This window comes from Urocitellus parryii, chromosome 6 (assembly GCF_045843805.1).
Source record: "Urocitellus parryii isolate mUroPar1 chromosome 6, mUroPar1.hap1, whole genome shotgun sequence".
Lineage (NCBI taxonomy): Eukaryota > Metazoa > Chordata > Mammalia > Rodentia > Sciuridae > Urocitellus > Urocitellus parryii.
In genome coordinates, this window is record NC_135536.1 from 130439097 (window position 1) to 130458359 (window position 19263).

The 19263-nt window shown below is 36.4% G+C and overlaps 2 protein-coding genes across 4 annotated transcripts in view; one reads left to right on the forward strand and one right to left on the reverse strand.

The window, feature by feature from the left end:
• The window catches only part of Efl1 (elongation factor like GTPase 1), a 136723-nt gene extending 122390 nt beyond the window's left edge, over window positions 1-14333 (reverse strand). For 2 of the 3 annotated variants that reach the window (XM_026388183.2, XM_026388181.2), the window contains exons 1-4: window positions 14239-14327; window positions 13417-13520; window positions 10434-10501; window positions 8149-8233 (exon numbers count right to left, since the gene is read on the reverse strand). In XM_026388183.2, coding sequence (XP_026243968.2) covers window positions 8149-8233; window positions 10434-10501; window positions 13417-13507 — 244 coding nt within the window. In that variant the 5' untranslated portion in view covers window positions 13508-13520; window positions 14239-14327. Of the gene's footprint in view, window positions 1-8148; window positions 8234-10433; window positions 10502-13416; window positions 13521-14238 lie in introns of all 3 variants that reach the window. The other variant, XM_026388182.2, reaches the window with a different exon arrangement.
• Window positions 14334-14500: 167 nt separating this feature from the next.
• On the forward strand, window positions 14501-18659 carry Saxo2 (stabilizer of axonemal microtubules 2). Its single transcript, XM_026388185.2, has 2 exons — window positions 14501-14541; window positions 18476-18659. The coding sequence occupies exons 1-2, from the start codon at window positions 14504-14506 to the stop codon at window positions 18657-18659; spliced, it is 222 nt and encodes a 73-aa protein (XP_026243970.2). The 5' UTR covers window positions 14501-14503.
• The last annotated feature ends 604 nt before the right edge of the window (window positions 18660-19263 follow it).

The window sequence follows — 19263 nt, forward strand, 5'->3', positions numbered from 1 at the left end:
ACGGGGTTTATCATGTTAGATATTATTTTTACTGCTAATGGAAACTACCAATTAAAATTCTTTTAAGTATGCTAAATGATCTTTCCAAGTCATAACATAAATCCTGGAGTTGTGGATTGAGCTAATCCCTGCTATAGCTAATCTCAAAAGAACAGAAACTTCTGCTGCCTTATTTCTCAGGCATTCCAAAATAAACCTCTTCATTTCAGAGGACTCATCTAATAAAACAACAACAATTCAATTTTTTTTTATATCCTAGGTGCAATTAAAAAAAAATGTTGAAAAACCTGAAGTTAATTACAGGAGACATCTTTTAAACAATTTCTGGTATGAGAAGGAAGTTATGGGGAAATAATCTCTACTTTGCCTATGATGGTCTTTTATTTTGCTTTTGGTACTGAAGACTGAACTCAGGGGCGCTTAACCACTGAGCCACATCCCCAGCTCTTCAATTTTTTTATTTTGAGACAGGGTGTTGCTAAGCTGCTTAGGGACTCAATAAATTGCTGAGGCTGCCTTTGAACTTGAGATCCTCCTGCCTCAGCCTCCAGAGCTGTTGAGATTAGAACTATGCACCACCACACCCAGCTTTGCCTGTAGTTTTAAAATGCTATAGATAACTGTCTCAGAGAAGGGACACATCTTAGCATCTACTAAGATAGTTCCTCTATAAACAGTTAAACTTTATACAAAGAGGTCAGTGCTGTATTTCCAAAACATGGAAATGACCACTAACAAAACTGTGAAAAAAATGAAAAATTAAAAAAAATTGCTTTGAATAAAAGTAGAAAAGTTAGGGATGAAAATATGAACTTTAAACAAATGTCATTTTTATGTTTTAATGTATTAGAACAATACTAATATCTAACAAATAGGAATAGAACCTGAATTATCTGAGGATATGTTCCTAACTGAATTTCTTGAAAATAAACAATTATGTGCATGACCCTAACTATGGAGTAATCAAAATCTCCCTCCATAGGAAATATTACTACTGTCCTTTTTATATTTTATATCAATAAAATTATAAGTTATAAATCAACTAATATAGTTTATGCTATAATTTGGCTCTGTTACATCCCCCACAGGTGCATGTGTTAAGGCTTGGTCCTCAGTTTGGTGCTGATGAAAGGTGGTATATAACCTTTAAGAGGCAGAGCCTAGAAGGAGGTCTTAGGTCACTTGTGGTGTGCCTTACGGGGATCATGGGACTCTGGCCTCTCTTTCAGGTCCCGGCTGCCATGAGATGAGCAGCTTTCTCCACTATGTGCACCTGCCATGATGTGCTGCCTCTCCACACTCAAAAGTAATGGGGCCAGCTGACCATGGACTAAAACCTCCACAAATGAGCCAAAATAAACCTTTCCTCTTTAATTATCTCAGATTTTTTTGTAATAACAGAAAGTAGACTAATAGTTTATTATTTGACAGATTTGTAAAGCACAATATGATGCATTTTATCATCATAGTGATTGTGATAGGATAATGAAGCTCCCTCTCATAAAAAGGGTGCCACAAAAAATGTAAATAGGCACAGTTGTGCACATCTGTAATCCCAGTGAGGCGGAGGAGAGAGGGCACAAGTTTAAAGCCAGCATGGGCAACATAGTGAAACTATCTCAAAATAAAAAATGAAAAGGGTAGGGAATGTAGCTCCATGGTAGAGTACCCCTGGGTTCAATTCCCATTACTACTCCCACAAAAAAGATAAACAAACAAAAAACAAAAACAAAAAACAGAGGTTGTAGTTAACTCTGGAGAGAAGGGAAGAAAAAAGGATCTAGAAATAACCATAAATGACACAAGAATTAGGTTCTCCCATAAACTATCCCTTCCTTCAACCTGAATTAGGTTCTCCCATAAACTATCCCTTCCTTCAACCTGAATTAGGTTCTCCCATAAACTATCCTTTCCTTCAACCTGAAAAAAACTGTACCAAGTATGGAACACTTCTGATTTTGGTTAGCCTTACTCACTTTGTTTTTTCAGTTTGATTATTTTGTTTTGTTTTCCTATATAATGCCAATCTACACTGGTCACTCATTACTGGGTTCACATTACTGAGAATGTATACATCTTTCAAAGCTGCTGCATAGGTTATGAATCTAGTAATTGCATGTCCACAGTGTCTTGGTTCCATTACTTATTGCCACTTTTTACTTGAAAGGAAATAAAAAATACAAATGAGAAACCCTGAAGTGAAAAAAGATTAATGTTCACTTCTTAAAACCACTCCACATCATCCTGGAGAGTGTCACAGAGGAAGGTCCAGCTATCTTTCACACAATTTCACATTGCTAATGTGTGTCAGTACTATTAAGGTGTAGCTTCTATCATCAGAACTAAGTAAGAGATAGAACAACGTTGACAAGGAAGGAAGGAGACTTGGAGCTGAAAAATTTTCCAAGAAAAAGGAGGCTTGAGCATGCTTAAAAGCTGATGTTTAGAAGCCCATATATAAAGAATGATGGAGAAAAGATCATATATGGGAGATAAATCCAGAACGTAGCTCTTTTTCAACTACAGGAGGCAAGCAAAGATCTGATACTATTACATTTTGAGGTACGGTGGCAAATAGTTGAGAAATCTTCTTTTCTGTGAAAAAAGGGAGGTGGGGAGGTGATGAGAGCATAAGAGATAAGAAGTTTAAAATCTTATTTGGGAATAAGCAAACATAACAGGAGATAAGGAAAGTCAGTCTGCAGTCCCAAGGACCAGGTGACAACCTAGCCTATAAGCAGAAAAAAATATAGAGAATTAGCCTTATCAAAGTTAAGAGAGTTTTTTGGAAGGAGGATGACAGAAAGTCAAGTGACTGAGGATGTTGGCAAGACTGTTAGAGAAATGACAGGTTTGAACTATATGAGGCAAAGTTAACAGAGGAGGCTAATGGGGCTCAAAAACCTGGAGCCTCATCAAGTCAAATAATGGGGACCTCACTACCCAGGTAAACACTGGGAGAACCAAAGATAAAGGAGAAAGCAAGCAATTCTCCCACTTCAGCCTCCCAACTAGATAGGACTACAAGAGTGCATCACTATGCCCAGATGGAAGTATTTAAATTTGAAATGTCATAGATGGATACTAAAGGTGATGCTAAAATCCACAAAGTAGTTATGAGAGTGAGTGGGGAAGTGGAGAATTAGTACAGCTGTAGAGAGGGCAAGCTGGTGAAGAAGTCATTATCAGGAATGCCAAAAGCCACTTTGAAGGATTCACATGAAAAGGAATATTATGAGCAAGGTGCCGAAGTCAGCCTGAACAGAGATCCTAACCAGAACTTGACAGTGCTAACAAAGGTAAATAACTGAGTCTGAAAATAAGGGGTAAGGATAGAAGAATTAAGCTTTGAAACCAGTATCAGGACAAGAACAACAGCAATCCCATCTTCTAACCAAGAGATACAAGGAACATGAAAGAATGAGCAGCATTCACTTGAAAGAAGTACAAGGAAAGCAGTGTTATCAGAAGACAACAAGGCAGGAGAAGGGGGGAACATCAGTTAAAAGATGTTGAGATATAGGGATGTTTGTTTACCTTAGAATGTTTTCAGAATAATTTTTAGTAAGGAAGGGAGTAGTGGCAGAGTGAGGGAAGATATCAGAATTACAAAGAGACATAGGGAGCGAGTATAAGAGAGGTCAGATCACGTGGCTTACAGTTTGGGCAGTGACCAAGGACAACAGGGATGTGGGTAATGCTGGCCACAATAAGATGTCCATAAGTAATCCCAGAAATTTGTGGTGGAAAGGAGAGATCTTCAGGAGGAATTAGTCATGGCCTGGACTGACTAACTTCCAAAAGACTTCTGATCCAATTGAATAGGCTGGAAATGTAATTATGTGGTTCCTAGGACTACTACCATGCGTTAGAAACTACTCTGCCCTTGCTTGGGAAACTTTCTTAACTTCTCTGAAAACCATTTTAAAAAAATATTTTTTAGTTGTTGATGGACCTTTATTTTTATTTGTTTATATGTGGTACTGAGTATTGAACCCAGTACCTCACAGGTGCTAGGCAAGTGTTTTACAACTGAGCTACAACCCCATCCCCAAACTCCATTTTTCAAATAAATAAAACCAGGATAATTCAATCTCGCAAGCTTATTGTAAGGATTAAACAAAGCCATGCATATGAGACACCCACCTCAAAATTAAACTGTCATGTATCTACTTTCTTTGGCCTGGCACCAACTAAATGCTTCACAAAATAAAGTACTCATTGCCTTGGAAAATATCTGACTTATTAGTCAAAAAAGGGACAATAGAATACTTCCCTCTTAGCCTCAGTCCTAAAGGAATAAAGTAATCAGGACAACAGAGTAATGTCACACAGCCAGAGAGAAGGGAAGGAAAGATCTGAATAGGAAGATTTTCTGGTACATGCTGGCTTGTGTGACCCAGGATGGCATAAGTCAGTTCCCCATGGCCTACTCTCTGGAGAATAACAACCAAGAGTAAAATCTACAGAGCTGATAACACACAGGTATAAATCCTCCTCCTGCCCACCACCACTAACCCAAATACAAATGTTCACAAAAAGATGAACTTGCATTTGGTCCTTGGTACAGAAAGCTGATGTATATCTTCAATCTCCATACGTAGAATACATCCTGGCTACATGGGACTGCCATTTGGGTAAATCCTAAGTGTCCTGTTAACAAAGTTGTTAGCTATCTCATATACCTGAGGTTAATAAATGTAAGTTTATAAACTAAAGCACACTGAAGAGTATTCAACAAGATATTTTACGATTTTTAAATAAGTTGCCAAGATTTTTTAGAATTACCAAAAATGTTCAATTTTTTTTTTTTTTTTTTTTGGCGGTGCTGGGATTGAACCTAGGGTCTCACATGGGCCAGGCAAGCACTCCACCACTGAGCCATACCCCCAGCCCTCACTCTCTAGTCTTTAACAATCCCACACAGACTGTCTCACTTACACAGAGGTACTAACACCAGCATCATGTCAAGAACTAATCAAATAGTACTTAAACACTTTGCACTGGTATTAGAATAAGTAAGGTTCTCTGGAAGGGAAATTAAGTTATATAGTCACAGTGTGTGCAACTGTGCACACATAAAATTCTGACTGCTATTAAATATAAAAATTACAAAAAATAACAGGATAAAACTGAAAGTGATTTCTATTCATTCAATGGTGTCCTTGCAGGAGGGGCACAAGGAGAGGTGGGTGTAATACAAAGAGTAACAAAGTCTAACAAAATGATCCCAATATTTGTAGTAAATTTGGGTCACAACTGTAAAGATGAGATGCTCCATTTTATCAAGGAAGAACCAATTCCCTGCAAAACAGTAGACCATAACTTTGTTTTCAAGAACATTTCTATAATATGCATGATTGTTGTAAGTTTATCTGTTAAAACTAGACTAATACTTTAAAATTTGAAGCTGGTTTAATTAAGAGTCAGAACCACAGAAAGGATGAAATGTTAACATTAAGTGGGCTGGGGGTTTAGATCAGTGGTATAGAACTTGCCTACCATGTTGCAAGGCTCCAGGTTTGATCCCAGCACTAAAAAAATACAAAATCAAAATACCACTTACCATTCACTACACTGATTCTCAACTAAGAAAGTATTCAGAAGTGGGTGGGAAGGAGAGGAAAGCATGGTCTATAAGTCACCTGAGTTTCCTCAACCCTCAGGATCTATGTTCCTTCCCATCCAGATTCTCCTTCAGTCTGTGCCATCTTCATAGTAGGAAATACCCCATTCTGGAAAATCAATACTAAAGTACAGATGAAAATCTATCTCATCTCTTAGGTGTTCTGAGAGCATATGTTTCAGTCAATATTCCCAACTTACAATGCTCACTTTTTAGATCTGGAAAATAAGGCTTTGCATTGTTAACTATGAAGACAGCTTACCCAAGTCCCTTGTAAAGAGTCAGGCCATGTTCACATAGAAACATGTTGGATACTTTATGACTCCACTCCAACATTCACTGATTTGACTAGGAGGTGATTATCCAAACCAAGGGCAACCAACCCATTGGGTAAATCCCAAGTGTCCTGTTAACAATTCATTTGCAATGAATTGGCACAAAAGCAAAAGCTGGGCACATGGCCTACTCCTGAAATTCTGTACTCAGAAAAACACAAGAAAGAAAGCAGTATTCAACATAAAAAGTAAAGGGAGTGAGGAGTAGGAATAGGAGTAGGAATGAGGAGTTGGGACAAGGTGAAGTGTATACAGATGAAGATTTGACAAGTAGGCAAATGCTTACACAGTATAATAATAAGAGATATAAACAGACAACCAAACCAAAGGACAATGGTAGAATTCTAGGGGGAGGACCTATAAATTTTCACTGAATATAGTCTATAGGATCATCTTGGAATCAGAATTAAAATATGGCTCCAATTTTTGCAAGATGTCACTCCAACAAGATTAATGTTTTATCATTTTACACATGTTCTTTCAATAAGCTATCCCACTCCAAGCTAGTATAAATCTCTGTTCTGTGCAATCTAGGAAACATCTAAAACAATATGAGAAGGAGCTGTCCAAAGTCAAAGAGCTTGGCAAAAAGTTAGACCAGTCAACTCCCAGTAGCCAATGGCCACTCTCCTACAATACTACACCAGAAAGACAATTGAATTGGAAAGGGTCAATTTTATAGTATATGAGTTAAACCTGAATAAAGGGAAAAAGGGTAACTAGAGACAAAGTCCAGAACACAGCAACTAAAAGTGACACTAGAGGAATTTTCAAGTAAAAACCGAATAATAATATGAATACAGAAAATAAAAGGCTACAAATCTCTTGAAGTTTATAAAATAATAAGAAGTAATAGATCTTGGGACTGTGGTTGCAACTCAGTGGCAGAACACTTGCCTAGCTGACTTAGATCCTCAACACCACATAAAAATAATTAAATAAAGATATTGTGTCCATCTACAATTAAAAATTAAGGAATAGATCATAGTTGGGTGCAATGACACTGCTGGCCTATAATCCTAGCAACCTGGTATGTGAAGATCTTTGCCCCATTCTCTGATTCTCTGAGTAAAGATATCCACCCCTTCAGATGAAAGAGGTAGGTTTTTTGTTTGTTTATTTGTTTTAAGCATTACCTTTAATAGTAAACAATGGGAATTCATGTGCCTAACAGGTTCAAATATGGTTTGGTACAAAAATATTTTTAAGACTATGTAAAAGAGAATAGCCACACCTCACAGTATATGGCTTGGTGTCAATGTCAGAGGTATGATACTGGGAAGGATGAACCAGAGGCCACTCCATTAGGGAAATTAAATATATCTTTATTATTTTCTTCAAATTACAAAAGTACATATTTTGTGTAAAGTTTTCTAACAGTACAAATATAAATATTTTGAAAAGGTGCAAATTTTGCCATAATCCAGCTCCTAGAGATAACTAATATGAAGGATTGGGTATATATGCTTCCAGATACCTTTATCTGCATGCATATTTTTATTACCCAAATGCATTCATATGTTACAAAAAAATATTCTGCAACTTTTTTTTCTTATCTGTTAACATCATTTTTCTATATAATTACACACAGATCAAACATATAACACCTGCATATTTCACAGCATGAATATACCAGTTTACTTAACCATTTTCCTACTGACACTTAGGTTGTTGGCACTTCTCTTCATTAATACAAAACTTTAGGTATTAGTGAACATGTATCTCACACACTTGTTTGACTATTTCTTCCAGGTAAATTCCCAGAAGTATTATTATTAAAATGACATCCTCATTTGAAAATAACAAGCTAGTACTAATCATGGCAACCCACAGTTAAGACTCTAAATAAACAGGCCATGGGGCAGAACCAATCCAGCCAGGAAATGGAACACTAAGGCTGAGTCAACAAGGCATAGGACTCCTGATTTTCCTGGTGAAGAAATCCATACTATCACTGGTGAAGAGGGGCAAGTGCAAATTGTCAGTCTTCTGCCCTCAAGACAATCAGAGGTCCCCAACTGCATCCAAGCCTGGATAGCCTGACTCTGATAACAGATCATTTTGAGAGACCAGCATTAAATATATAGAATATAAAGGAAAGAAACTGAGGCATGCAACTAATTCAAAAACGAAAAGGAGGATAAGAAAGATTCATTGCTATTTTCTTTAAAACACTGGTTAATTTACCTTTTGCATAATGTAGGGAAATAGCACTGGATTTCATAGTGATCCCTCGTATCTGTTCATCTTCTCTGCTGTCCATGTACCTTAGCTGGAAAAAACGCAACATATGCATCTTATTGTTCATGATGTTTTCCCTTTAATCCATTATTATGATAAAATTACATATTAAGTCAATCTTGAATTCTTGAGCTAAATCTATTGGGCTATAAGAAGTAACTCTTTATATAATGCTGTTTTGTTTATTAATAATTTTTTTATCCACAATCATAAAGTTGGCATGAGATTTTTCTTGTCTGGAACTATCTTTAACAGACTTGGTCTGTTATTCCATTCATATGACTTGGAGAGTATTCCCTGTTGTTGAGTTTTTCTTCCCTGTATATTTGAATGGTTCAAGTAGAACTGAAATTACTTGTTCCTTTAATATCTGAGAGAACTGGACAGTTAAATCATCTGGGGTTTTTCTTTGTATAAGGATTTTTGCCAGCTATTTGATTTCTTAAAATACTACACAATTATTCTAGTTTTCTATTTCTTAAGTCTAATTTTAGTAAGTTACCATTTTTACATTTCATCACATTTAAGATTATTTAAAGCTGTTTATTATATCCTATCTTTATCTTTGCCTGAGAGTGTGTATATATACATTCTATATTGGTGCACTACAATTATACTTAATAATAAGATTCTTTATGCCATCAATCTCACTAGTTTTTTATAAAATATTCTTTAATTGTAGATGAACACAATATCTTTATTTATCTTTATGTGGTGCTGAGGATCAAACCCAGTGCCCCATACAGTGCAAGGCAAGTACTCTACCACTGAGCCATAGCCACAGCCCCTCATTAACTTTTTTAATCTGAAGCATTTTTCTTTCCCTAACATCATTTATTTCTGCCTCTTTTCTATTCTTCTTGATGAATCTTGCTGATATTTGTCAACTGTATGAATTTTTTAAGTAATTCATGCAAACATCCTTTTATACACTATACTTCATATACTTCCAAAGTACAGTGAGCCACAGTAAGGACATTTGCTGACCAAAGGTATCATATGCCTCAACAATGATAAATTAAAAAACAAATTTTCTAGTTGTGATAATCATGAATTGTCTACACTGCTAATAATTTTAATTAGCAGACTTGATATTTTTGGGGCAATTTTAAATTTATAGAAAGACTCGAAAGTATAAAGGGTCCCACAAACCATCCTCACAACATAGTTTCCTCCGTTACTTATATCTTTTATTATTGAATGGTATGGTATACTTGTACAACTGATTAATCAATATTGATATGTGACTAAACTCCATAGTTAGTATTTGGGTTCACTCTAAATGTATGATATGTCCATCATTTTTATATTTATTAGCTGTGATTTTGGTTAACATGATCTTTTCTATAAAATGTCTATTTTCTGCTTCACTAACTTATTATTATACTTATTATTATACTTATTATTTTCTTCCATCTTCTTACTTTAGAATGACTATAGTTGTACGTTCCCAGGTGGGAAAAGCACAAGCACTTCATTCTCATACTCCACCTCATAAGATGGTCTCAGGTGCCCAATTCTACCTTTCTTTCTCCTTGTCTCCTCTATTAATTCACTTTTGCTTCTCCACCTCTTCATCTATTCCCTGTCACTTGATAAATCCTGCAAGCTATATATCCTAGATTCATTAAAAAGAGGAACATCTCTTTATTTTTCTACTGCAAAGTAAATTATTCCAAGCTGGAAAGTCACAGCCAGAAAGAAAGATCTTTTTCAATTCATTTCCTAAAATATTATTTTCATTATGATCCTCAGGCTTAAGAAGCCTTCCTATGGCACTTATATGATACTTAGGTTAACCTTCAAGATCTTCTGCAATCTGACATGTTCCATTGGTACATTTTCTCTCCCACTGGTCTTAGGCAAGGGGTCCACTCAAATCAAGCATAACACAAAAGCCTTACCCACATTATTTCCCACCACTTAATGGTTTTTGTGCCTTTCAAACCACCTAATTCATTCACCAGTGAAGAACTTCTTTGTGAAATCTCTCACAATTGTATATTATTTGACTTAATACAAAAACTCCTTATAATTTGTACTATATAAAGTAATACAAAGCAATATAAAAATAACTATTTTTCTCAACATCTATTTTATCTTGCATAATAGATTCTGAGATGCAGGATTATGTTTTATACTCTTTTAGATCACTGGAGAACACTCCAAACAGCTTATAATATTGTACACTCACTGAAATGTGACAAATGTTTATTAAACATAACAAATACCTTGCCTGCCAGACGGCTGGAGATGATCCCATTACTAGATATAAGACAATCAGCAAGAGTAGTTTTTCCTGTTAAAATAACATAAATTAAAATCTATGTAGTCTTTAGAGGGGATTGGAGGATAGACTTACTCACAGATTTAATGTCTGATCATAAGAATTAGTTTAGCAAGGATCTTTTATTTACCTATGCCAGATGACATAAGACAAAAGATATATTTTAAGAATTTTATAGACTTCTAAACAGAATATCATCTGGAAAGACATAGAGGCTAGTACTTTATAGTGGTGTAATCACTATGCCAATCCAAAAGAGAACATAATTGACAAATTTTATAGCTACTAAAATCTGTCCTATATGAATTTGGTCAGGTTAATCACAATTATTATATCAGTCATCCCGTATTCACAATAGCTAATCATGCTTATAAACTGAAGCCCCTGAAAGTACAGAATGATAAAGACAAAAATCATGTTCAACGTCTCTGAAAGGTATAATATCAGGTAATATATCATCAAGAAACAACAGAATATCATCAATATATCATTGAAATGTAATATTAAAATATCATTAACAATATCATCAAGAACAATAGTCTTTTGCCACGTTTCCCCATGCAAGCCCTAACTGGTATATGTTAGTTGTTAATACTTATTTACTAAGGAAATTTACCCATATCTATTACTATTGCAATATAAGCTATGGAAGATAATCATCTACACTGTAACATATATAAACAGTATCCAAATATAAACCTAGAATTTACTTTATAATAAAAAAACTTCTTTGTATACTTAAGTATATAATTATAGTTACCTTTATCAAACAGACTACCATTAAAGTTTACAAAATTTCAAGGGATATAAATAAGTAACTTTGTTTAAAGAATTCCAGAAGCATATAATAATTACTACAGATGGGTTGGACTAACAAAAGGAAAAGATTTTCTCTTCAAGACAAGTCCTTATTACACTCCATGAACTTCAACAAAACTATGAATTCCATATAATAATTCAAACCAGAGACCAATCAGTAGGAATACTGAAGATTTTTAATAATATGTTATCTATTTGCCATGTGAAGGTTACGGGTTAGCATATAACACTAGAGCATCACTTTCCTGCTACCCAATAAAGTGGAATTCATTCTAGGCATGAAAATCATGCTCTTTCCATGTTCCAAGAAAGCAGGGACTTTGCTTTATTTATGACTGTAACTCTAGGACCAGAGTAATGCTTGGCATATGAAAGACATACAAGGGTTGGGGGGGGGGTGGCTCAGTGGTAGTGTGAGGCACTGGGTTAGATCCTCAGCACCATCACATAAAAATAAATAAATAAAAATAAAGGTATTGTGTTCATCTGTAACTAAAACAATATTTTAAAAAAAAGACTCAATAAATAGTTGAATGAATATGAATTAAAAGTTTTCTAAGATAGTACCCATTTAAAAATTTTAAAGAAGAAATTTAAAATAAATTGCTCTGCAAACATGCACACCACTGACTTTTCACATGATTTAATTCACAAAGATAAACAACTTATCAGACTTTGTGGCCTCAAAATGTGGGTCGTATAATTACAAAAGCTCTGGGGACAGCAGGGTAAATCATTGGATTTGTATGTAAAACTCATTCTCAGTTGGCTTCACCTATAAGGTGATCTATAACCACCTAACCTCTTTTCTGCCTTTCAATCAATCATAAGCACTCTACCAGTTTAATCTAATCTACTATTTGACTATATCAAACTTAGTTTTATTTTTTTTTCTGCTAATGGCTCCCATGTCCTCATAAAAAATGTTAACGATCATTTTCATAATGAAGTATTTAACTTCCTGCCAAGGGATTCTCATTATCATCACATTTAATCCCTATAAGATAGCTATGATTTTCATCTGGTATACATATGCTGCATACTGAAATTCAAGAAAGCAAAGAAACTTAAAAATGAAGTTGAAAATAAATTCAGGATGTCTAACTCCAGAGCTGAAGCACATAACCCCTAACTTACATGTAGCCCAGTGGCTATGAAGAGTCCTATGACGTAGGATCCAGCCTGCCCCTTCATCTCTATGATGGTATATAAGTTTTATTTCACATGCCCTTTCCAATCATTTTGCCTCAGCAACCAGAACTCAGAAGGGGTCTGAAACCAATAGCAGGATTAGCATGAAGCAGCGCTATGGTATTACAGCAATGTCTATGTAAATCACATGTATCATGCTTAGCTATTCTTGCATTTATAGTGTCCTGGGCTTCAGTCACATGTATTTTCTTCTTCCCAGGCTGACACACTGCCACTTGAAATGTTTGTCTCCATATGTCATCTTCAGACCGCCTTCAAAGATCATCTCTGATATTAATTATGCTGTGAAACCTTTTCTTAACTCACTATGTCCCAGCATCCCATATATAGGACACCTATAAAAATTTTGTCCTATAAGTGGGATTCTGGGACATAGTGGGTTAACCCACCTCTAGCTTCCCAATCCTCTAGTTTTCTCAGTGGTCACAGTCTACTTTTTCTCATATTGCCTGCTTCATTCCTAAAGCTTCCTCAATAGGATATGGGACAGGTGTCCCACTCATAAATGTCTGTGTTCTGATATACCTACCAAAATTCCTTGAACTTAGCAGATGTTCAATAAACATTTGATGAATTAAATAGGATCACATAACAAAGGCTCTAAGGACACAATATCAAGATTACAGCTATTTTACAAACAAAGTCATTTCAAAAGTTTTTCATATTTAAACAAAAACTGAAGTTCTGATTTAGGAACAAGGTGACATACTATATAGAAAAATGCTAATAAATAGTTAACCATGTTCATATGTTTTACAGCATGCGTTCTTGACATCACAAAAAAAAAAAAACTTTTAAAAGGAGTAAGACCTACTTCTTTGACTGCCCACAGGTTCAATTTACTGAGACATGCCTTGTCTATTAATGAAAACTAGCCATTTAAAAAAGGTTCTTACCATGGTCAACATGAGCCAAAACACATATATTCCTGATGTTAGCAGTGTTTTTCTGAAGTTGAATCATCTTATCCAAACTATTGAGCACCATGGTTGCTCACTTCCTGTGATTAAAAATAAAAGATATATTATAAATGACACAAGGACTAAAGGTCCAGGCAAGGGAAAAAGAAATTTAAGTGCTGGAAGCTGAGAAAGATTTCTGAGATCCCTTAAACCAAGACTCAAATGAACGCTTATAGATGAGACATACCAATCCAGGCCTAAGACCAGCTTGAAAGTCAATAAACTGTACTTATGGGGTACTTATTCTGGACGGGAAGGCTATGTTGAATCAAGGAGCTCCTGGGTGCTGGGTGCAGTGACACCAGTAGCCCCACCCATGGATTCGTACTCTGACCAACTCTTCCAGGCCAACGACAACCCTAAGAAGGGTCAAATGCAGCAGGAAGAGAAGATGTTGACGTCTCTCCCTTCCCCTAAATTCCTGGTTCTAATATTCTAGCTCCCTCTTATCCACGGTAAAACACTCGGCTTTATACTGCCTACAGAGCCTGAAAAAAGTTTTGAGTCACGTGCTTATGAACCAAACAGGTGCACTGCCGATCTTTCTTCCCTTTTCAAATGAAAAATCTCAACTCCACCTGCCCTTCATCTTCGCGGGGGCCCCAGATTCGTAGGGCTTGATGTTGAAAATTTTAAGGACCCCAAGTCCACACGGAAAAGCCTCTGGCCCCGGAGGGGAGCTACCGCTGGATGCACGCCGCGTCGGCTCACGACCGGTCTCCCCCCGCCACCCCCTCGGCCCAAGTCCCTCCATACCGCCAGCACGCGGGGGGGCCTCCTCACCAGCTCCGGCGCTCTGCCCAACACCGCACGCTTCAGCTAGGGCTCCGCAGGCCTGCGTTCTGGGGGCGGGGCTGGCTGACGCGCGACCTCTGACCCGCCGGCGTCTCGGCGCCACCGGAAGCCGGCGCCGCGTCAGTTGCCGGGATCCCGCGGTCGCCTAGACGACGGTAGGCGCTGTAGATAGAGGTGAAAAATCTGCGGGTGCTGAGCGCTGCGGATCTAGCAGTGAGCCGAAAACATGAGGAGCAAGTGTTTGTGTCAGATCTGTACCTGCGGGTAAGAATGGCTGGCATAGCGGCGGGCCGGGAGACCTTAGGGGACCCAGTGGCCCTTCGGGCACCCCACCTTGACCCCAGCACACCTGGAGCGGCGGCGCAGCGACGCCCCCTCTTTGGCTGGGTTGGGGTACAATGTTTCTTCTTTGTAGCTAGAAACTAGTTTCCAATTTCTTTATGCAAATTGGAATAGCATCTGGGCCAGGTAAACAGTAAGTGAAGCCACGGCGGTTGTAAGGCTGGTAAGCGGTGGATCCGACTGGTGAGTGCATGCCCCACCAGAATAATAAATAATAATAATAATAATAATAATTATTATTATTATTATTATTATTATTATTATTATTATTTTATTTAATTTAAAAGAACAGTGGTCAAAGCCATTAGTTGGCAACCAGTATTACACATTCTTTCATCTCCAGCTTCCCATCCTCCCACCCAAACTGTATTCCCATATTCCTGTTCTGTCCAGGTGGCCCTCATTTGGAATCTGCCTGACAGGTAAGGCTGTAGTCCCCATCCCGAAACCCAGAACTCGTCTGTGAGTCCTGCCTAACAACCTTCCACTACCTATAAACACACTCTTTTCCTTCCTTCCCCAGCTTCACTGTTGACCCAGGGATGAGATCATTATTTGCTAGATAAATATATGTCAATTCCTTGCTATTTCTTAATACCCTTAAAAGGGAAAACACTTGCATGTTGATGGAAAGCAGTTTGTCTACTATTTTCATAATAAACACTTTATAATTACATATAGATTAGTTAATATATGACTTTTGAGATAGGAATCTTCAAACTCTCGTGTGCAAGAAGTTTTTTTGTTTTGTTTTGTTTTTTTGTTTTGTTTTTTTTTATAATCAACCTAAGTTTCTTCCCATCTTATGTCAGAAAATTCAATCTTCATTGTGTCGGGGGCTACATTTTCTTCAAGCAGTATAATGATCCAAGGAACTAAAGCATTGCCAATAAAAGAGTTCCTTCTGACCTTTGAACATTGGTATGATCTCCCAGTGAAAAGTCCTTTAATGAAGCTCACATATTTCTTTCAAGAGCAGGATCTCTGCTAGTTTTATTCTTATACTCTCGTGTGTAAGAATCCTTGAGGAAGCTACAAACTTGTAGTTACAAGGCTCCACTCAACCAGCTCTTTTGAAATCTGGCCACTTCCTGAGACACTGACACTGGCAAAGATTCCTCACCCTTCTCAGAGCCCCTTTTCCTCTGCCTTTTAACTTCTCACTCGGTTTGGCAGCAGAAGGGAGATTTTTACTCTTCCTTCTTTTATTTATTTTTGTGGTGGTTGTTTCAAGACCATCCTTTTCCTCTTGTGACCTAAAAGACAACTATCTTTCACCTCCCATTAGAAATGCATTATTTCATCTCTTCCATGAACTGTTTCTTTTGCAAAAAGCAGGAAAATTTGTTGACTTGAAGCAACGTCTCCCTCCTCCTGAAATCTCTTCAACAAGGGATTATATAAAGGTCATGACTACCTGCTTGATATAAAAGAGGCAAAAGAACAAGAAAACAAGTTTGTTAATATTTCAATAAATTTCCTTTCTCTAGAAGATTAAGATCATCAGAAGACCTTTTCAGGGAAGCTTTGACCTGTTTCTGCTAAATGTCCATTTGCTGGTTGAGTCTTTTATTTTTTTCACTTACACTATGAAAATTAATAGTTTCACACATCTATTTTATTCTTTAAAAAGTTGAAGCAACCATCCATCTCTAATGTATTTCTTTATACAATGCGTACATGATGTTTTTATGCTTGTTAAACTATGGTGGGGTTTTCTTATGTTAGAAATCAGAAATGGGGGATGCTAGAAAAAAAGTGTGGCTCATTCAGATTTTTGCTCAAATATAATGAAAGAGTCTGTCATTGAAACCTTTGTTCAAATGTCATACTTTGCCCCACCTCCACACTATATCCCACTTCCCTGCTTCTTTTCTTTTCCCATTGTACTTAGGATATTCTACCTATTTTTTCTCTTTACCCCTATCTAGGGTGTAAATTCAAGTAAGACACAGAATTTTCTATCTTAATACTGTCCTCAATACTGAGATTTTTACTCATTATATATTTGCTGAATGAATGAATGACCATGTATGTAGGAAGTGAATGAGAATCGTATAAATCAACTAAATCTTTATCTTCAATCTTGTAAAAATTTGAAAAGTTAGTAATTTAAGCTAATATAGCAAAGTTCATAAAAAGTTACAGATTATAGCCTCCTATAAAACTTTAAAAAGCAGAAATAAGAAAAATTTTGGAAATATCAGGATTAAAGGCTTTTTCTTCATAATTCTTCAACACTGTTTGTTAAAATGTGAATGTATTTTTTCATGGAAAATAAAACTAAAAACATGACAAATTCCAAAGATTCGACTTGGTTCTTTAACTCATTCAGCTATAACAGCACCTCTATGCTTGCATGACCTGTGTACCCTGCTTCTACTTCTAAGAGTCTTGACTATGTGTGACACTAAATCACTTCAGCACTTTAAAACAACCACCATGTTCAGTTGATATTCCCTAATCTCTTGATCCTTCTGACTTCAGAGTTTCTTGGACATCCTGTGACACCACCTGTTTTCTTTACGCTATAATTCTTCATGCCGTCCACCATGATTTATCTGCAGGGTATATACATTTTCTTTAGGTTCAGCTTTACAACCTTCCCCCATGGCCTGGAGTCTCCAAATGATACCAGACTTGAGAAACTGACCTTATTTCAGAATAATGTGGTTTTACTTTTTTATTTGTTTGCGGTTTTATTAGTTTTATTTTTAAAAGGTTTTATCTCTTTTACTAATTGTGCACTGAAAAATTATAGTGAAAACCCTGTATATTTTTTAACACTTGTTTTTCATACATAGTTTTTATTTATTTTTGAAAAAGAGAGTATTCATTGCATGCTATTCTACCACAACGCCCTCCCCTTTAACTATTTCCTGTCTCACCATGTTCCAACGGTCATTCATAGAGGTCAATCTCATATTTTTCAACAACTCTATCCTATTAGTTTATATGATATCTGTTCATATATCACCTAAGGATGAGCATACATTCTGAGAAATTGATCATTAGGAGATTTAACCATTGTGTGAACATCACAGAATATACTTACACAAACTAAGATGGCTATGATGTTACCAGACAACATAATCTCATTGGACTATCACTGTGTATGTAATTTGTGGTTGACCAAAATGTCCATTTTTTTTAAAGCATTAATGTGTTATTTAGGGCTCTTAGTTATGGGGAATATAATCTATTCTGATTAGTGTAGGCAAAAATTAACTGTATATAAGGAGTATATATAATTCACTTGAAAGAACTGAAACCATTTTTAAACCAAGATTCCAAGGAAGAAAAGTACCTGAAAATCTCATTGTAGCCCTGGACCATGAAGGGAGCTGCTAACTCTGCCACAATCAGAACACTGTGACAGAGCTGTAGCCTCCAGAACCACTCAACTCTACCAAAGTCAGAAAGCTGCCAAGTCAGGGAATCACCTTGAAAATCAGGGGACTGCCTAACTGACCCTAAACTCTCTTTGTCTCTACCTCAATCCATACAAGCAAAATGAATGTGGTGCCCTGCTTTTCTCCTTATGTAGCTCTGTTCTAAATCAGAGTCTCATGTGAGTACATGAAATAGGTGAAACCTAAATTATATATGCAACTGGTCTGCATGGGGTCTAGGAAATTACTTGTTGGCTTCTCAGGTCTGTAAATTAACAAGACAATATTTCTACCATGTAAGGATACTTCTTTTTTTAAACATCATTGCAGAAGGAACAGGTTGTCTAGGAAAGCTGCTCTAAAGTTTATGTGTTCTGAGTCATTGGAGGTCTGTCTCTGATTAATAATCACACAAGGTGTTTTTTTTAAGGCAAAATAATCTTTCAGTTTGTTTGTTTGCACAGGCGACATCACTGTCCACATGGAACCACAAGGATTTATGAAAATTTTGGCTTGTCTTGCCCCACAACTGAATACTTGGAAAAGTATCCCATGTATGGCAATGTTCTTCCACCACAGAGTCTTAAACCTAAGCAAGAATTTCGAGCATGCCGTGGTAAAATGGAAGGAATAACTACATTTAAGTAAATATTGCACAATTACTTGCTTTACTTATATTTTTCTCAACTCTTCTGATGGGAACAAGGTTTTCTAGCTATTAAATATAGTTAGTTGATTTAAGTTAAACAAATCCAATAAGCAAGAACTAGTTAAGTCACAAGAAAAATAGAAAGATGAGCTTTAAGTTAGGTTAAAAATTTGAGAAGAAAAGAGGGAAATAAAACGTTCTATTGATTTGTTTTTATTCCCTAAAATATATAGTGATCTTTTTTACTTTTCACTGTCACTGCCACCCAGAGGATAACAGTAGCTTCCCAGTGTTTAGGCCTGTATCTTCTCTAGTTTTTGCATTTCTGATTTCTTTTCAATATTTCAGTTGGCCAGGATGATCTTTTAAAAGTGAAAATCCAATCCTGTTAAGTCCCTGATGAAAATACATTAAAACTTTCCCATTATATTTCACATAGACCAAAATTCCTACCACAATTCCTGCATGGTTTACTCCCTACTTGCTTCTCTAGTTTATTTTATGTTTCCATCCTGTAGGCCTTTTTGTTGTTGTTGTTTCCTATAAAATGCCAGGTTTCCCATGCCTGGAATCCTTCTAAGATATTAATTTTTTTCTACCTGG